Source organism: Drosophila arizonae, chromosome X (assembly GCF_054131065.1).
Source record: "Drosophila arizonae isolate 15081-1271.41 chromosome X, UAZ_ARI_1.0, whole genome shotgun sequence".
NCBI classification, from domain to species: domain Eukaryota; kingdom Metazoa; phylum Arthropoda; class Insecta; order Diptera; family Drosophilidae; genus Drosophila; species Drosophila arizonae.
Genome location: NC_142927.1, coordinates 20,965,327 through 20,984,886, shown reverse-complemented (window position 1 = coordinate 20,984,886; position 19,560 = coordinate 20,965,327). Strand labels below are relative to the sequence as shown.

The 19,560-nt window shown below is 42.6% G+C and overlaps 4 protein-coding genes across 4 annotated transcripts; 2 read left to right on the top strand and 2 right to left on the bottom strand.

Moving 5' to 3' along the window:
* Nucleotides 1–111: 111 nt before the first annotated feature.
* Nucleotides 112–6,465, bottom strand: LOC108620069 (RRP12-like protein). Its single transcript, XM_018016937.2, has 10 exons — nucleotides 6,200–6,465; nucleotides 5,584–6,125; nucleotides 4,600–5,522; nucleotides 3,186–4,070; nucleotides 2,986–3,120; nucleotides 1,822–2,254; nucleotides 1,491–1,753; nucleotides 1,233–1,426; nucleotides 641–1,166; nucleotides 112–560 (listed from the first exon to the last, which is right to left on the bottom strand). The coding sequence occupies exons 1-10, from the start codon at nucleotides 6,339–6,341 to the stop codon at nucleotides 416–418; spliced, it is 4,188 nt and encodes a 1,395-aa protein (XP_017872426.1). The 5' UTR covers nucleotides 6,342–6,465; the 3' UTR covers nucleotides 112–415.
* A 120-nt stretch (nucleotides 6,466–6,585) lies between these two features.
* Nucleotides 6,586–13,923, top strand: LOC108619760 (DGAT1/2-independent enzyme synthesizing storage lipids). The gene is made up of 4 exons (XM_018016503.2): nucleotides 6,586–7,417; nucleotides 8,490–8,628; nucleotides 12,368–13,034; nucleotides 13,111–13,923. Exons 1-4 carry the CDS (start codon nucleotides 7,372–7,374, stop codon nucleotides 13,252–13,254), a joined length of 996 nt encoding a protein of 331 aa, XP_017871992.1. The 5' UTR covers nucleotides 6,586–7,371; the 3' UTR covers nucleotides 13,255–13,923.
* Nucleotides 13,924–15,159: 1,236 nt separating this feature from the next.
* On the bottom strand, nucleotides 15,160–18,555 carry GCS1 (mannosyl-oligosaccharide glucosidase). The gene is made up of 2 exons (XM_018016497.2): nucleotides 16,627–18,555; nucleotides 15,160–16,533 (listed from the first exon to the last, which is right to left on the bottom strand). Exons 1-2 carry the CDS (start codon nucleotides 18,311–18,313, stop codon nucleotides 15,629–15,631), a joined length of 2,592 nt encoding a protein of 863 aa, XP_017871986.1. The 5' UTR covers nucleotides 18,314–18,555; the 3' UTR covers nucleotides 15,160–15,628.
* A 294-nt stretch (nucleotides 18,556–18,849) lies between these two features.
* LOC108619763 (INO80 complex subunit C) lies at nucleotides 18,850–19,491 on the top strand. The gene is made up of 2 exons (XM_018016506.2): nucleotides 18,850–19,080; nucleotides 19,147–19,491. The coding sequence occupies exons 1-2, from the start codon at nucleotides 18,942–18,944 to the stop codon at nucleotides 19,344–19,346; spliced, it is 339 nt and encodes a 112-aa protein (XP_017871995.1). The 5' UTR covers nucleotides 18,850–18,941; the 3' UTR covers nucleotides 19,347–19,491.
* The last annotated feature ends 69 nt before the right edge of the window (nucleotides 19,492–19,560 follow it).

Sequence of the window (19,560 nt, the reverse complement as noted above, 5' to 3'; positions counted from 1 at the left end):
AATAGTGAGCAAACTCTCATTGGAAAAAAAAAATATATATATATTATATAGTCATACGATTCTTTATGAACAAGTTTGCCTAAACTATATACTAAGCGAATTCTCAGAAAATATAGAAAATAAAATATATATTTAGATTATAAAATCATATCGAGGAACGAGATTACCTAAACACCTCACAGTTCTCATTTATAGGCCATGTGTATATAATAATTAAATAGTTGTAAATTATGAAATATTAACATTTGTATCATTCACATGATTAAGTGCTTCAGTATATAAACATTTATATATATATATATGTGTATATGTCTGTATATGTGTTTGTGTTTTGTAAAGTTATATATAGCAAAATAACAGCGAATTATACAAGTTATTCGGTTTATCTTTATGATCCACTCCTATTGCCGCCTCTCTATTTGTAACTCTTGGCAACACGTCCGCGCTTGCCGCCGCCACCCCCAGTGCCACGCATCGCCTGCCCAGTCGCCGGTTCGCCCCCCTCGCCGCCAGCTCCACGCACTGTGCTCTTGAACTTACGCGAGTTCATTGCCCGTTTGCTGCAATCAACAAAATTTATTAGATTATTTATTTATTTATTGATTATGTCAATATTTGGCCTCTTGGTTGATTGACTTACCGTTTGTTCAGCGTATTCCGTGACAGGGGTATATAGGCATACGGATCCAATTTGCCGCGCTGCTTTATGTCGCCCTTGGCCTTTTTACTGCTGTACTCGCTGCCAGCCACTTTACTGCGCCCCCCACCCGACTTGACGGACATGGCATCTGTGCCCGTGGCATTCAGTGTACGATGTATGCCCTTGCGTGTGCTGGTGCTAGTCTTGCCGGAGCGCATGCTTAGTGCATCGCTGGCCTGCCTCTTGCGCTTGGCATTGGTTGGCTTGTGTAGATCCTCCTCATCACTGGAGTCCTCTTCCATGCCGCGCTTGGCGCCGCCGCCATTGCCCGCCTCATGGCCGCTATCAGCCGAGGAGTCATCGCTGTCGCCGTCATCATCCATTCCATCGCTCTTCTGGCCACGCAACGCCTTGTCGCTGATGATTAGACGTCCATCTTCGGCGGTCTTAAAGCCGCCATTGGGCAGCTGTGGCTTCGCCTTGGACTGCTTGCCAGTCGCAGCAGCTGTCGCAGCAGAGCCACTAGCTATAGATAAAAAGGTCACCACACATTAGAGAGTAAATCCAGTTAAGCTTAGATAATAAATCCTACTTAGCACATTGCCAATCGACTTGAGATCGGCCAAGTCGACAATCTCATCGGCATCCTCGCGTATGTAAGTGCTGCGCGGCTGCTTTGACTTGGCCTTTGATTTAGCCGAGCGATTCTTGGCAGCTGTGCCGCCCTCTTCGTCTTCCAAGTCCTCTGGCAGATCCGAGTCCGAATCAGCCAAAATGTCATCGATACTGCAAATAGTTAACTGTTGCTTTAGCACTTCATGATGGATTGGCAATGAATCTGATGACTTACGTATAGCTCTTTTGCTCAAGATCACCCACTAGCTCCTCATCGGAGCTCTCCGCCTGGGCTTCCTCGTTCTGCTTTTTACGTGTATCACGACGCATTTGTTTGCGTATCTTCTTGAGTCGGCGATGGGTTATCTCATCGTCGCCAGGCACAAAGCGCGCCAGCTCCTCCGTGGTGAAGCGCTTGCACAGCTTTTTCAGGAAGTAGCCAATTTGTATGCGGCAATAGCGTTTCGTATCCTTGGTCATGGCTGAAAGGGAGCGCATCTGCAAGAGATCAGCAATTAGAGAGACTCTAGTCAAAGCCAAAAAGATATATGAGAGCCGTCACTTACAATCGTCTCCAAGTGATTTGCTACAAGTGGTATGGGCATCACCTTAATGAATGTAATGAGAAAGGCGATGGCTGCCTCGGCCTGATTGCGCGACTTCTGCACTATGAACACGGAGACCTGCTGCAGCACAAACTCCAACGTGCTCACAGTTAGATGCTGGCCCTGCTGCTGCAGCACCGCACGGAAGGCCAGAATTGTATTGGTTATCAGTGATTCGTCACCAGTGAAGCCAGCCGTTAGGATGTCCACAAACTCATTGATCTTGCCGGCCTCCTGATACAGATTCGCAATCTGCTTGATGAGCAGCTCAGCCACCTGCTCCTTGCGTGTGGAGAACTCCTTATAATTGAGCACCGCCTCCGGTATGGCCTTCATCACCAGCTGATCGTTGTATGCCAACTTGCTGCGGCAATCCAGCAGTGATTTCAGGCAACTGTGCAGGGATATCAAATAGTTGAAATTATCCGAGTAATTCAATGAGATAAAAAGAGAAGTTTGGTGTGAGGGGCTGATTAGCATAGAAAGGCAGACAGACAGAGCGAAATGGTTATAGTTCCTATATACAAAATAGGTATACAAATCAGATATGTAAATGTGCTCTGGTGGGCAGTGTACGACTAGGAGATACCTGGAGCACGGACCGATTTCTTTAATAACTTCTGTTTGACTAAACCGATTTTAATGAAACTTGCATTGCATATCAACTACATATTCTATTGAATAATTTCCAATTTCTAACTCATAATTGCAACTGATCTATAATTCAAAGTGTTATAAACTAGATGCAAAACTTTGTAAATGCAAGTTTCAAAGAAGTTCGAAATACAATTTAATTGAATTTCGGTGCAGACTTTGTTCGATACCACTAAAGTGGAATTAGTTATAGAATTTTTGAAATAAACATGATCTGCGCGTGTTATATAGATATCTACATAAAGAAGTTCAAGTTAACATCTCTTATAAGTTTCGAGATCATCGCATTAATATATATACAGACAGCCGGACGGATATGATTATATCGACTCAGCTTGTCGTTCTAATCCAGGACTATGAATATGCTTAATGGGGACTGATATGTCAGCTTCTGTCAGGGTGAATTCAGTGTAAAATCTATTTAGTTCATCCCCATTGGTTTCATCACATTATTGGTGCATCATAACTTACTATAAACGTGACGCCTGACAGACGCTGCATGTGGTATTGAAAGCATCGAGCAGAATCTGTTGCAATAAAATGCAATTTTTACGCGTGAATTTCTGGCATGAAGGCAGCTCTGAGGTCATCAGTTCGCGCAGCAATCTAGAATGATAACAAATGTGAATAAATACCCTGTAAATGATTGCAATGGGTATGCCGCTACTCACTCGTATGTCTTGCGCTGCTGTTTCTTCATCTTCTGCTCGTCGCGTGATACCAGTTTGGATTTGTCGTTGCGCAGCACGGGCGCCATATACTTCTCGAAGTAGGCCTCGATGCCGCGACACTTTTGGACCCGGACAATGGCCGCATTGATGTCAAAGTAGGAGTCGTATTCGAAGCTGGCTACTGCGCTGCCCGCCAACAGGCCTTGGGCAGTCTCGAAGAGCTGCGCTTGCACTTCGGCCGGAGCACGTGCGATATAGGCACGGATGACGGCCAGAGCACGCTTGCGTTGCTCCCCCTCGTAGCTGGTATTGGGCTTCTGTGTGTAGATGTTGAAGAGGCGCGGCAGAAAGTTGCGCGCATATTGCCCCATAATCGCATGGCATTCCGGACTCTGACTATCATCCAGAAGCTCCAGCAAGGCATCGTAGATGGGCGAACGGAACTCTGTATTGTGCTCCAAGGCATCGCCCAGGGTTGGCGCCAGCTTGCGCAAATATTCCGGATCCCGTGGCTGCCGACAGAAGCCGGGTAGCAGACCCCACAGCTGACAGCATAGCAGCTCATAGATGTGTGCCTTGGACACCGCCTTCCCCGACTGCAAGTGCTTGCGCCAATGCGACTGACTATTCAGAGCCAGTGGTAGAATGTGCTCCATGAAAAATTGCAAGCTCGCCCCAGTGGCACCCTCGCGCATCAGCGGTAACAGCCACGATCGCTCCAGGCTCACATCGCCGTTCGCATCGCTCAGTGGCAGAGCACGTAGAACCAGCTCCGGACCAAGCGCCTTGATGGCGCTGATCACCGTGTGCTCGATCTGCAGACGCAAGGCGCCGTGGCTATCATAACGTTTGCCAATCGTTGTCAGCGAGGGCATCAATTCGGATCTGGATAAACAAAACAGGCAATTGGTATGTAAGTATGTGAAGAAACTCTGGTCGGGATATCTGACTAGCATATACCCTACATCTCGAATTATATCAAAATATAACGAAAATGGAAATTATATCAAATAGACGTAGTTATATACAAACTTTAAACACTAGTTTTCAAGATGTACGAAATAGACTTTAATAACGGAATAGCTATTGGTTTTCTATCAACAATGAAGAAATTCTCTCGCTCTTATAGGTTCCGAGATCGTTGCGTTTATACATAAGGACAAAAAGGTAGACGGATGGACGAAGAGGGTTAGATCGACTTAGTTGATCAGGAATATATTTATATACTTAATGGATCTAATGGATCTTCCCTTTCTATACATTTCAACAGAACCAGTATACCCCGATTTCCTATTTTCAATGGGTTCAGAGACCCCTAAATCCTATCTCATTTAAATGGACTCATCGTATGAAAAGTAGGAGTCAATGGTAACTGGAGTTTGCACGCTTTAAAGCTTTGGATAATCTTACTCACCCAAACTGTTTGCCGCACGCCTCGAACACAATGGAGAATATGAGAATAACATATTTGGAGATCTCGCCAAACGGTGAATTCAGCACCTTGTGCAGAGCGCCAATTATTTTTATCACAGACGGGCGATATTGATCGGCCAGTTCCTTTGTGGCACAGGCGCGTGCCACACAATCCTGCAGCAACTCCTTAATGCAATTGGAGACGCCTACCACCAGTTCGGTGCGCTCTGACAGCCAAAGATCCGTGGTGCAGATCTCGAAGAGACGCGGAAGCGCTTGCATGCACAAGTCCAATTGCAGGGTGGCCAGATGCAAATGGCCCTCCTTGAGCACTGTGATCCAGGCCAGCGTTTGGCGCACATCATTGCGATCTGGCCGATATTCGTGTATGGCGGCCAGCAGCTTGGCGCACAATGTCGCATTCAGATTAGCGCTACGCGTCAGGAAGAGGGTGTGCAGAGCCTGAAAACAGTTGGTTCTCACAAGGATGTTGGCCGCTGTCATTATGGAGAGCAGATTCTCGCACACGCTGCGTATGTCCTCGGTGCGGAAGCCAGCCAACGTATCCTTCAGCAATGACAGCGTATGCAGTACTGTCGTCTGGCTGTTGGCCAACACTTCGGGTTTGAACTGGGCCAAACAGAATTTCGTTACACGATTGCTAGCCGGATGATACTTGATCTTCGATGTCTGTGGCTGTTCCTCCTTAGCATCCGCTGCCGCCTCGCCCTCGCCGGCAGTCGGTGGCAGCATGAAGCAGCTGCCATGTATGATGGAGACGATGGCATGCTGGGCCGCTTTGCGTATTTTCGGCTTCGAGTGGATGGTAAAGGCGAGCAGCGCATCGAAATACTGCAACGTGGAGCTGTACGTCCATGTGACATAGTCCTGGGCACGCAACAGCACGGACATGCAGCCAATTAACTGAAATGGAAATAATATTTATTAAATCATATTCTGCAACGGGTATTATGCAATGGCTTACATAGCGAATGACAGATTGACTGCTCGATTCAATGAAGCGTTGCAGCAGCTGCTGCAGTGTTTCGGCGGTTTCGGAGAAACGTTTCCGCAGCACCGGCGCCGGCACAGATTTAATGCCCATGGATAGCAAAGCAACGCCGGCAATGATGTCGCGCTCCTCGGTGGCCGCCTCGATTTGGCTGATGAGGAGCAGAAAGTATTCAGTGGAAGATTCGTTGCCGCCACGTTCGCGTATTATTTCTGTCAATGCGCTCAAAATGGCCAACATCTCCTTGTGCAGATCGGAGGAGGCACGAAAGCCGGTCAGCAGCTTCTTGAAGCTAACATTACTGCAGCTGCTGTAGTTGGAGGCGAAGGTCTGAAAGGTCTTGACGGTGCTTGGCTGTGTGCCGGTGCCCGACATTCCATCATCGTCCTCCAGTGTAAAAGACTTCAGGCTACCGGCGACATCATTTACCGTTGTTGTCTCCGCATTGTAGGCCTGACGCTGTTCGTGCTTGTGCACGGCCTCCATGGTGAGTCCATTAGTTGAGCTCGCTGCAGCTGTATATTATGGTAACGCATATGTATATCAATCAATATTTAATATCATGTGTGGCGCCTCGTACTCGACTTACTCAGATTTAAATTTGGTTGGAAAAAGCGCGACTTTGCTTTAAGACGATGTTTCATTTGCTCGGGATTCGATACAGCCGATTGGCCTTTACTCCAGCTTTTGCCTTTACCATGGCGTTTCAATTTCGAACGAAATTTACCCATTTTCAGAGAATGTTAGTGCGACGCACTACTCACAAAACTTCTATTTAAATTGCCAAAACGAACACGTGCAGCTCAACCAACACAGAGCAACATATTTTGATAGTATCGTAATTTTGCTATCGATATTTTGCGGACGGACTATCGACTATCGGGGCTGATAGACACACCAGATGAGCTCGCCGAGCAGCTGATCAGCCTGGGGGGCCTGAGCGTTGCCAGCTGTTTGTGCGCCAAATGTGCGTCATCGATAGTGTCATCGATATGGGCCCAACACAACAATGTAAACAAATAGCTCGCTCTCGTGCAATACTTTGGGGCTCACTAGCTAATATTATTAAGTTAAAGATCAGCTAACCGCAAGATACCCCGCAATACAAACACAATGTGGCAGACGCTGCTCGGCCTCAGTTGTCTATGAAGCAAGCGGACGGGCGAGCAGCAAGGCAAAACAATACAAGCTATAGCGAAAGCAACGTAATAAGAACATAATAACAACAATGAAGCAAGTTCATTTCATTAAGTATACATATGTAAATGTTTAACGGACCCAAACGCCAACGAGCCATCGAGCAGCAGTAATGAGTTACCATCGTTTAAATGAGCACAACACAAACAGTAGAAACCAAACGAACATTAACAATAAACCAAACAACAACAACAACAATAATAATCAAAACAACACCTGAGTTCGAGAGACAACCACATCAACAGCAACAGCAGCAACAGCAACAGCAACAATAACAACCCACAGCGACGTGAGCCGGTGAGAACGTGAACCCACCACACCACGCACAGTCCCAATTCCAAAAAGAAAGAAAAAAAAAAAAAGAAAAAAAGAAGTAAGCAAGCCCAAACAAATAAAGAAAGCAAGTGAAAATTTGGGACAACATTTGCAAGTCGTTGGCCAACAAAACCTACAGCAACAACAACAGCAATCAGTAGAACAAAAATCACACAAAGAAACAGAACAAAACTCCGCCTTATCCATGAAACCTCATCCATAAACAGCCGCTAACAAAATACCTCAAAAATGGACATATTTATCAATTTCATAAAGAATCCACAAACTATACTGTGTAAGTACTCAAATTTATCTAAATATTTAAATGTGTATGTATATGTATATATGCAATGAAACACATATCTTATGTACAAATACACGTATATATACATATATCATCCATTATATATATACATATACATATATACATATAATGTCTTTCACTTTTGCATATTTAAAATTTTTTATTTTTTTGCCAAGTTTTTAATTATGCAAATTCGTTTCTTTGAGTGAACAAATTAAGCGAAAGTTCAGCTTGAATTTAAACTTTGTTCTTTGCCCAAATAAGTGAATTATTAACTTTCCACTGCCAACAGCGAAATAGACATGAAATAAAAAAAGTCCAATGGCATAAATTATTATTGTCAATATTTTTTTCTGTTTTATGCATACGATATTTATACCGAATCTATTAATATTATAATATATATCATATTTTTCTGATTCAGCATACAAAATTTTAATTAAATCATATATAAATATATAAACTCAAAATCTTAATTATTAAATGATTTGATATACGTATAATTGGATATAGGTTATATAAATATTAGAAATATATATTGCTATTGCTTACTGAGTTTTTAAAATCCGATGCTATCCAATTGTATCAAATTTATAAAAGCAGTTCTGAAAATATTTTCGAACTAATACAGATTATATATGTTTATATATACATATATATATTTCTACATTAACTTCATCAATAAAATTATAAATAAAATGATATTAAAATTGATGGCAACTTGAGAAATTTTAATATATAATACAATTTATGGAATTAAATACATATATAAATTGTAATATATTTATCTTAAATTTTTACTCAATAACAATGTCATTTCTAATATATATTTGCATTGTTTCTTGCTTTTATATTTTGTACTAAATGTTTCAAAAACGAAAACAAACACTTCTTCGTAAAATTCGTTTCGAAAACTAAAGCGAACCCAAGCACTTGATCGTAAAAATCAATTGCCAATTTGTATGATACCAATATATTATGTATGCCTATATGTTGCTATGTATATATTTGTACATATACCTATATGGATATACACTTATCTATACGCTTTATCGATCCACAGCTGCATACATTGATCTGGACTATTCGCTATGGCTATATCGTTTTCTAACGCCCCTGATGGTAACATTCCTACTGCCGCTCGTCTTCGTGGCGCTTATCTACATATCATTTTTGGTGCTTTTCATCTATAAGCTGCACAGGTAAGTCGATGGATCCCATAAAATGGCTGACGTGCCCGTGTGTGTGTGTGTGTACGATAGCCATGTCTCTTATACATATATGTATGTATGTATGTGCCTACATGTCATGCCATTTATATAGGCAATAATGTATATAGCAATAATGCTGGCATTGCATTTTCTGATATCGAAATCGTAGAACGCTTCGCTTTGATTTTGATTTTGTTTTGAAATTGCTTTGGTTTGCTTTGCTTTCGAGTAATCCGTGCACTCCAGCGCTATGGCCCTCGATGCCCCCTAGAATGCCACTTGACGCTGACTATGCGCAATTTAGTGTTTACGTAAAGCTCTCCAGAGTTCTCGGCTATAGCCAGTTAAGCAATGTAAAAATAACAAAAGTAAATAGCTTCAAACCGGTTCGAATGCTAATTAACTAGAAGTCCAGTCTAGTGCTCGATACTGCCATTGATAGACCCCATAGATTGCAGTGTCATTAGGCTAGGGTTCGTTCCATCGAACCGTTCAATGAAAACTCTCGCACACACTCCGCCAGATAATTACGCCGGAGTATCTAACACTACCCAAACATATTCCGACCATGCGTCACGGGCCGCTATGCGATAAGCACAAGCAAAAATCACAGTAAAAACCTCATACAATTGTTGTAGCATTTTCAAATACCCTTTATAGCGAATGCATGTCTATATTCCCATGGTATTGGATGAATTAGTGTAGACTTATAGACAAGGCTGATTCTGTATAATCTTAGAACATTTTATCTCTTCTGATTATATATGTACATAACTGGCATACAGTTTTTATCTTTTCTGTTACCCATATAGCTATATCTATCTCACAGATAAGGAGCGAAACATAGATTTGTATACGCTAGAGTTCCATAAAAATATAAAGCTTAACAAAGTATTTTATAATTATATATTTGTGTAAAATTGTTATTATCTTTTGTATTATTTTTTAGTTGTTTCTTAACAGTATATTATTTTGTTTATAGTATTTTTAGTATGTTTTTTTGTATTACCCATATTTAATTTTTTATTAATCACTTCTCATTTTTATCGACAAGAGTATTTCAAGTCCAGCATGCCAAAGATCGCCTCTCTTTCGCCATTTCCCATGAATTGTTTTTACGTTGTTGGTTTATGATAACGCCGTTCCAGTTTATAGCACGCAACTAGTATGATATCAGTTCGATTGCCGCTCCATATGTCATATAAAACTAAGCACATTGAATCACATTGGTGGGCGGGGACATTTTAGTTCCATTCTATTGGGCCTGATTGACTAAATTTGACCGAATACATACCTAATAATTTCAACAAATTTTGTACCCATTCTCGATAATAAAATGATTTTGTTGATATATACATTGGTTTTGTGCAATATATTCCTTACCTTGCGACCCTCATGGAACCTATAGACCTAAAATTTGGAGCATATACTCGTGTATAGCCTCGAATTATTAAGTATGAAGATTTTCAGCTTTTGGTATCTGAGAAACCAGGGTAGTTGAAGTTTTAAAGAGTAAACATTTTGAATAGATGTGTATGTACTTGGACAGCCCAAAATAACTAAGATATGGGGGCTATATCTACCCCATTACGAGCAAGGCACAGCATAGAGTGGACTCGAGCCGTGAATAAATCGGGCCTTACCAAAAATAACTAAAAAAAAATTTTTTTTAATATTTTCAAATGCAATCAGTGTAAAATTTTTGGCTGAACGGTTCAATTCACTGATATCAGCCAATTCAGTTTTTTTTCCCGTTATATCTGGCTTTTTTTTAAAGTCCGATTGCGGTAAGAATTTGAAAACTGCGGCTAACTTTTTTATAATTTATTTTTTATGAATTTTGTATCAATTTTGAGTATACAAAAAAATATAATTACCAAAATTATGATTGACTAGAATATGGTCGCCTTTCCAGCTAGATCTAGCTTTTTGGACTCCCGAGGGTGTGGCAACACTGGCTTAAAAAGATATGAATTTAGTGTTATTTGGAGGAAATCATAACAGTGCCACGCCCATAGTTGATAGAGACACATACACACACACACACACATCTTATCATTTAAACTTTTGCTCGAGGACCCCCTGGGGGTGGGCCGGAGGTCAACGTGAACAGGTGCAGAGCCGCTGTTGCTGCCGGCGTTGCTGCTGCTGCTGCTGCCTCTGCTGCTGCTGTTGCTGTTGAGATCAGAAGATCGTGCTGTACGCACGTAAATATTTCATAAAAAAAAACATTTAAAAATGTAGTCAGAAAAATGGTTTGTCCATTGATTAATTGAGATTTTGATAGTCGCTGCCAATGTGCGCTATGCGCTGATAACACCTGAGCCAGCCAGCCAGCCTCTAATGACGATGATGTTGCGTTGCAGCTGCCCAAACTAAATTTAAATAATATTATCAATTTTGCCATTAATTAGCGTGTCGTGAAGTGCAAAGCAAACAGAGAAAACACAGAAAACACAAAATGCCATTGATATTAACTCCGCCGGCGACTAATAATACTCGTGCCCCGACGCTGATAAGCCGCGACTCACGCACTCACGCACACATCCCTAGCACTCGTAAGGCCAACAACCATTACATTGGAGACCTTAGCTGGATCGTAAAACACAAAAGCATTAAGCTTGAATTGTAGCGAAACAAAAAATTGAAATAAAATGGAAATAAAAACTAAAATATTTTCGATGCGCTTAAAAAATTTATTTGGCCTCATTCATGGGAATTTTGAAATGTATATATAATATATGATATGTGTATATGAGTTTACATACATATGTGCATACATATTTATTATTATATACATTTGTATCCATTTATTTATAGCTTATCGAATTCATATTGAAATAATTGTTTGCAATTTCATTAAGCACTTCAATAAATCGAAAAACTTGAGAAATGCTCAACTATAGATCCTGTCTGCTGTCTATCATCTGTATCTTAACTCAATAATCTATATCTCTATAGAACTGATGCCGGTTATCTATCAGCTCATATCTTCAGAATATGTCTATCGAACTTATATACATATATAGCTTTGTTGTCTATATCTATAGCGTATACTATATCAGTTGTATAAATCTCATTACAATCTATAGCTCTATATCCGAAGTTTCTTATTTCAGTATACCAACTATATCTGAGTAAAACCTATATAGCTTGCCTTAAGCTCTTTTTATTCGAAGTTTCTCATCTAAGTATACCAACTTTATCTCAGTGGAACTTTTATCGCTTGACCATAGCTCTTTAAGTATGCCAACTATATCTCACTAGAACTTATATCACTTGTCTATAACTCTTTATATCCGAAGTTTCTTATCTAAGTATACCAACTTTATCTCAGTGGAGCTTATATAACCTGTCCACAGCTCTGTAAATCCCAAGTTTCTTTACCACTTGTCTATAACTCTATAACTCTTTATATTCGAAATTTCTTATCTAAGTATATCTCAGTAGATCTTATATCGCATGTCCATAGCTCTTTGAATCCGATGTTTCTGATCTACATCAACTTACAACTTATATTAATTATCTAGGGCTCCTACCTTTATGTAAACCATTCCACAACAGTATATAAACGTTACTATCCCCAGATATATTCAGCAATATCAGCTCCATCGAGTGTTATCTACATGTACAAGCAAAATGACTTATGACAATATTTGCAAAGTCATGTAAATTAGTCCATATTTGCTATCTCTTTCACACAACGCTCTCCATCTCACTCCAATTGCAGGCAAGTCATAATGCGATCTGTGCAAACGGATCGAAACTTTTGGCGCGTCGGTCGGAAAATCGTGGCCGCCATCTGGGACGCGCATGCCCGCATCTATCATGGCTATGAGGTGATCGGGCTGGACAATGTGCCGCAGGAGGGCCCAGCACTGATCATCTACTATCATGGGGCGATACCCATCGATATGTACTATCTGAATTCGCGGATGCTGCTGCAGCGCGAGCGACTGATTTATACGGTGGGCGATCGGTTTCTGTTCAAGATACCCGGCTGGGGCACCATCTCGGAGGCCTTCCAGATTAGTCCGGGCACGGTGCAGTCCTGCGTCAGTATATTGCGTGACGGCAATCTGCTGGCCATATCGCCGGGCGGCGTCTATGAGGCACAGTTCGGGGATCACTACTACGAGCTGCTGTGGCGCAATCGGCTCGGCTTCGCCAAGGTGGCCCAGGAGGCCAAGGTGCCGGTGATACCCTGCTTTACGCAAAACTTGCGCGAGGGCTTCCGACAGCTGGGCATCTTTCGGACGTTCTTTATGCGGCTCTACAATAAGGTGCGCATACCGGTCTATCCCATCTACGGTGGATTTCCCGTCAAGTTTCGCACATACCTGGGCAAGCCCATCGAGTACGACGAGAATCTAACGCCGCAGGAGCTGCAGATAAAGGTGAGGGGGAAAAACTAAATTAGCTACTGAATGAATATTCATATTATACGATTATACATATGATTCACCATTGCAGGTGGCCACTGCCATCGAGGATCTAATCAATCAGCATCAACGTCTGCCTGGCAGCATACTCTGGGCTCTACTCGACCGGCTGCCGGCCTTCAAGCGTCATCAAAAGAACTCCACCTGTGCGAGCAGTAAAAACAAGTCCGACTAGGCCTAGCATGCCAAATGACAAATTTCTAGGGCATTGGCATCTATGCACCGCCATAAGACTTGGTTCCATGTACTTCATTATGAAATGTATTTAACGTATACTTCCGTTTAGTTGCTACGACAATTTGTATGTAATATGCTTCATCAGCAGCTGCAATAATTCGCCTTGTATAGATCGTAACATCTTATGCTACATAGAACATATATATATATTTATATATGTATATGCTATAATAATACCGTGAAACACTGTAGGAGATCCAATCCAATTGATTTGCGAGCCTTAACCTAAGTTTCCCAAAAAAAAAAATATATCTCCCATCTGTTTTTTTTTTTTTTTTTTTTCTTAGTTTTAACAATTAATCCTTGTAACGTTTTTATCGGATATTCATATGAGATAATGGCTTTACCTAGACTTTCGTACACGTTTATAGCAAATGACAATTTAGATATAAGCTAATTTAAATTCATGTTGTTGTTCAAATAATTGAAGATAAAAACCAAACTCTAAGCCCATAAACTGTAAGCAAAATGTGTTACTTCGAATCGAACATTTTGGATATATATATATAAATATACATAGATATTGATTATACTACTATCAGGCAAATTGACATCCAAAATAATAAATAATGTAAATAAGCTAAAAATATATAAGTATAAAAACAAACTATGCAAATGTTTTGGTTTCAATTCAAATTCAACATTTTATTGTTTTCAAGCGTTTTTTAGCTATACCTCGTAAACCCCTTTGTTGATCAGCAACACTCAATGGAGACACGAGCTCAAGTCAAGCAACAATAAATAAATAAAATACGAATTGAAAGTATATTGAGGCTGGTATAGGAAGTTCGCTTGGAGCCGTTGAGTGCAATAGAGAGGGAGTTCAAAGTAGAATCGTTATATATTCCATCATCAGATCGACTAGGAGTTATCTTATGCATTTAAGCTGTGTAGAACAGAGAATGCAATGAGGTTTATCAGAGGGGCAGAGGCACATACATTAATAAAATACATACTAGAACACTATTTATACCTTTATTTGAATGATTCTCTATGAAACTAACGAGCTCTATAACTTCTGCTCAGGCAGAACATCTATATATCATTATTTTATATATAATTTAAATTATAAATATTCGCATACAATAATATATATTTGTTTCCTTTCTCACATATTTATTCTCCTATATCCTATATATTTGATATATCTTCTCATATATCAAATATCGTATAGATCTCTCAGGGCATTTTTATATTTTCTCTCAAACATCTTATACAAATATATTATTATATATATTCTTATATATCTTCTCATTGTATTATAAATTTTCTCATATAATATCGCATTCTTCATGTCTTTCACATATCCTATTTGTAATTTCATATAGCCTCTTATGGGTTATATATGTATATATTATTTCTCTCTTATCTCTTATATAACTTGAATCAAGTTCTGAGAAAATCTTGAATATTAAAACGAATGAAACGAATTACTTGCATAAGTTTTTCTTTTTTTTTAATTTTTTAATTAAAATTTCAGAATAATTTTCATGACTTAATTAATAATTGGCCTAGATTAAAATTTTGTTTCTAAAATAGCAAAACTAATTTAAAGAAGAAATTCAACTTCAACTTTTGAACATGAATGAGATCTGATAACAAAGCGTTACTGAGAGATATCTCTCTTTCTCTTTCTCTCCGTTCGTCCTTCTCTCTCTATCTCCAGCTCTCTCTCTCTCTCCCTCATCTATCTAAACATACTACTATTTATGTGACTAGAGTTAAGATCAAATAGATCTTTGCATAAGTTGAACCAAAGCCTGCGCTAATTATTCACGAACCATTTTTGTTTCCTTGGATTTCTATGGGGTTTGCAACAACGCTAAATACATTTATATATTGGTTTACATTATAGATTGCAGTTTTTACTTGGCTTTATTTTTTAGTGAATTCATCTATTAACGCTAATTTACGTAATTTGTCAGATTTGAAGTTTGTACAGCTTAAATTATGAGCAGTCAGCCGCAAGGGAACATTGAGCCTTGCTGACAGACAGAACATTATAGTTGATATATTAGTATTAGTACGTACTACGTAGATATACACATATATATAGATGTAGTACATATGTATATATATGTATATAGTAGATCTTTGGAAAGGAAACTGTTGACTATTTAGCTAAAAGCTAAAACAAAATTCGCAATGCACACGGAATAGGTTTGAAAATATCGTTCTTTTTGTTCTCTTCTCTTGTCTCGCTCTCTCTCTCTCTCTCTCTGTTTCTTCTCTCTCTCTCTCTCTCTCTCTTGTTTTGTTTTCGTGAGTTTATCACAGGAGGAACTCGTAGCAACCGATAGATAATGGCCTCTTTAGTATTGCTCGGCCATGAGCAGGACGACGAGTCCGCTCCAGCCGGTGAACGGCCTGCAGCCCTTGCCCTCGCCTGTGCTATCGTCGTACTGCTCCCAGATGTAGCCGCTGCGCTGATACTGCCGGAAGACGTTCTTCACCAGATTCTCGCGCAGTTCGCCGTAGATCTTGCGCGCCAGGTCGGCGTAGGGTCCGTCGGCCTGGCCGTAATGCCGCAACGCCTTGACGGCCAAGTAATTGATGTTGATCCAGATGGGACCGCGCCAATAGGGCGGATCATGTTCCGTATTCCGCTTCATATACATGGGCGAATTCTTGGCCAGCGAACGCAGTCCATAGTTGGTCCAGAGCAGCTCCGGATCGCGCATATCTTTCAGCATCTTGCCCAGATAGGGCGAATCATGGTCGAGCTGCTCCAGCAGCATGGGAAACAGACTCACATAGCCGAACATATTGTCGACGAACTTGTAGTCCGGCTGCTTGGAGACATAGCGACGCATCTCCTGCTGCACCTGTGGGGCGCCACCAGCGCCGCGTTGTCCCGCCGTGCGCTGTGGCGTCAACACCGGCGGACGTTTCAATGTCACCGAATCGGTGTGCAGGCCCCAGTCGGCATAGTGCTCACTGTACGGATCCAGATGCAGTCGATTGAGCCGTTCGTTGTCCGTCAGATACGACAACGTCTCGTAGTACTTGACATCGTTCTTGCCCAGCAACGTGGACAGCTCGGCCATGACGCCGGCGGCCAGGGCAATCCAGCAGCGCAGATCCACGTGACGCTCGCGCATGGTGGGGTGCGAGGCGCGTGGATAGTCGTCCAGGCCGGAGGACAAGCTCTTGGGATTCAGCTCGCGCACGGTGCTCGCATTGCGTCCCTGCCACAAGTAGGTGCCAAGGATTTCACCTGCAAGGGGAGAGAAGTGAGTGAAATGGCGAGGCAATAAAGGAGACAAAGAGTGAGTGTGACTGAGAGAGAGAGAGAGAGGGAGAGATTTACCGCGCTGCGTGGTGTTGTACCAGTTGAACCAGGCCTGCAGCCTCGGATAGAGCCGCTCCAGGGTGGCGAAGCGTCCCTTTTGGGACAGCTGTGCCTTGTGCTGGGTGAGGAGCTTGTGCAGCGTGAGGAAGAACGTTGGCGGATTGGCGTTGCTGTTGCGCTGCGTCACAAACTCTTCGGGCACCTTGGCCAGAGCTTCGACGCCCAGGATTTGCTCCCTGGGTATCCAGCCCTCCACATTGAGCAGATCGAACCAATGACAGATGATGTCCAGCTCAATGTCAATGTCCCAGGCGCTGAGCAACAGGCCGTGGAAGCCCTCGTCCCAGAGGAAGCCGCGCGGAAAGAAGCTGCGCGACGGCACGGCCGTATACAGCGGCGCCTTCCAATACGGCACCGGATTCTGGGTGTGCACAGACTGCACCCGGCTGGCGCCATAGAAGTACCCAATGCCGCCGATCATATTGCTGAATGCGTTGCGTGCGAAGCGTATCATATCCGGCGCATAGCCCTTGGCGGCCAGCTGAAAGGTTGCCTCGAAGCGCTTGTCGAATTCGCCAATCTTTGCCTGCAGTGCATCCGTGTAGGCGCGTCCCGTGGGCGGCTTCGGTATGGATTCGCCGAGGGCAAAGCCCGACGTCGACTGGTACGTAATGTCCAGCGTGAAGTCCACCTCGGCCGTAATCTGGATGGCAATCAGATTCGGTTCGGGATTCGTTGACGGCACGCCGTTTTGGGAGACAATCTCGCCGGGAAGGCCAATGAATCGATTGCCACGCTTGCTGGGAAAGGCGCGAAAGTGGGCGAATATGGTCTCTTTGAGCTTGCTCAGATTCGGCGCCACGGTGCTTAGATAGGACTTGTGCTGAATGCGCCCCTTGACCGCATGGAAGCGCACTTGGAACTCGCCCAATCCTTGACTCTCGCCATAGACGCCGGGCTCCGGACTTTTCTCGTCGGAAACGTACTTGATGTGGCCATTGGTGCGCTCGTCCAGCGCCACGTACCAGATGAGCGAGATGCTCCGGTCCCAGGCACGCGTCGTATTCCGCACCGAGATCCGGGCCGTCCAATCGCCGCCGTACTGCTTCTCGCCGGGAAACTTGACGAACGACGTCTTGATCTCAAAGGGCAGATCCTGTATCTCCTGCAGCCCGAAGCTGCGCCCATCATGATGCGTCCAGCCATAGCCATCCAAATTGTCGCCCTGCTCGCACCAGTGCCTAATCCCATGCCCATCGGGTCCCAGATTGCTGGGCGTGTACCACATCAGACCCATAACCAGGGAGTGGGGATCGCGTGTCTTCATGCCGAAGTACGTATGCGGGCGATACGAGCCCCAGTAGCGCTCCGGATCGTCCAGGCCGCTGGCCGAGACCATTTTGTGGTTGTCGAACGGCGTATTCACGCGCGTCTCCAGGTACCCCAGGTAGCCAAAGTAGCTGGCCACGGCCAACGAGAGGCAGCCGACGAGCGTCTTCCACTTGTCCAGCATCAGCTTTGAGGATAAATTGAAATTGTAATTTCTGTTGCTGCTGCTGCTGCGCTTGTGCTTGGCGCTCGCTGCGGCTGCCGCAGCCGCCGCCGCTGCTGCAGCGGAGGATGTACCGGCGGCTGTGCCCTGATGATTGCCCGTAGCGCTTGATTTGGCTGTATTGTTGTTGTTGCCGCCTGCATTGCGCGCCATCCTTAAGTAGCCTTAACGTCAGTCGACCAAGGTGCAAAATTACAGTTGATTTCAGTTCTTAAACACGTATACAACAATAGTGGACAATCGGAACGAATAGCTGTTAGAAATGCGCTGTTCCGCTCAGGTTCAAAATTAGTTCACTTGATGATGTGCCAAGTATTTAGACTCCAGCAAGCAAGTCAAATTGATTGATTAAATTAAATTAGTATACCATTTTAGCTCAAACTCATTTTAAAGCGAATCACAGTAAATATCAGAGCCTGCCTAAAAATCTTATCTTATCTATCACAGCCGCTGTCAAGGCTCAGATGACGAACTAGTTCACTTGACGAGCTCCAAGTGCTGGCAAAGGCAAGCTGTTGAATTAAATTTGTAAGATATGTTAATTAAAATAAAATTTATTTTAAGCAAATCAATACAAATATCTATCTACATTGTTCCTAAATCCCAATACATTTATGAACTAGAACCGCCACGAACATTCTGAGCCTATTTAAATATGCCCGTCCGTCTATCGCAGTCGTTGTTAAGCACTTATCGATACATCGCTTATTGCGGCATCGATACCTCAAGCCAAAACACAATTTTGTTATTCTTCGTGCATTTGCAGACAAAATTAAAGAAAATGGAAACAACTTCGGTGCAGAAGGTCAAACGCTCGTTTAAGCGTCCATTTATATTTCCCAGAAACTGCGTTTACCGGCCACTGCGACAGCTTCACAACATTGAACGGAATCAGAAGCTGCCGCCCGACCAGCCGACATGTAAATATGCAAAGTCTGAACGTTGATGGTCGAATTTGTTGTAATGTTTTCTGGTTCACTTCGCAGACTTCACGCTCAATGCGCCGCCCTCGCTCATACCACCCAAGAAATACTCGGATATTAGTGGGCTGCCAGCGCCATATGTTGATCCCCATTCCAAACTGCGCTTCGCCAATGCCGAGGAGTACGGCTCAATGCAGCAATTGCCATCGGACATCATCAACGGCTACCTGACGTTGCGTGGCTTCACGAGCGCCGTCGGTTAGCAGCAGCAGTGATGCCAACTTTAGAGCTAAATGAAAAAAGCTAGTTTTACATGATCGATAGGAGAGAGGAAAAAAGCTAATTTGTTGTAGTTTCTTAACTACTTACATACATATATAAATTAAATTAAGTTTTGTCAATCATAAATTTATGTTATTATTATTTCTATATATTTTTTAAATGCCAATAAAATATTTAAGAGAAAATATAAAGCGG

Coding starts and splice junctions, on each gene's coding strand:
- LOC108620069 (XM_018016937.2), bottom strand. CDS start 6,341: ATGGGTAAATTTCGTTCGAAATTGAAACGCCATGGTAAAGGCAAAAGC. Junction 6,126..6,199: donor CCAACCAAATTTAAATCTGA/GTAAGTCGAGTA, acceptor CATAATATACAG/CTGCAGCGAGCTCAACTAAT. Junction 1,427..1,490: donor CTTGAGCAAAAGAGCTATAC/GTAAGTCATCAG, acceptor AACTATTTGCAG/TATCGATGACATTTTGGCTG.
- LOC108619760 (XM_018016503.2), top strand. CDS start 7,372: ATGGACATATTTATCAATTTCATAAAGAATCCACAAACTATACTGT. Junction 8,629..12,367: donor TTCATCTATAAGCTGCACAG/GTAAGTCGATGG, acceptor CTCCAATTGCAG/GCAAGTCATAATGCGATCTG. Junction 13,035..13,110: donor CGCAGGAGCTGCAGATAAAG/GTGAGGGGGAAA, acceptor TCACCATTGCAG/GTGGCCACTGCCATCGAGGA.
- GCS1 (XM_018016497.2), bottom strand. CDS start 18,313: ATGGCGCGCAATGCAGGCGGCAACAACAACAATACAGCCAAATCAAGC. Junction 16,534..16,626: donor GTACAACACCACGCAGCGCG/GTAAATCTCTCC, acceptor CTCCCCTTGCAG/GTGAAATCCTTGGCACCTAC.
- LOC108619763 (XM_018016506.2), top strand. CDS start 18,942: ATGGAAACAACTTCGGTGCAGAAGGTCAAACGCTCGTTTAAGCGTCCA. Junction 19,081..19,146: donor GCCGCCCGACCAGCCGACAT/GTAAATATGCAA, acceptor TTCACTTCGCAG/ACTTCACGCTCAATGCGCCG.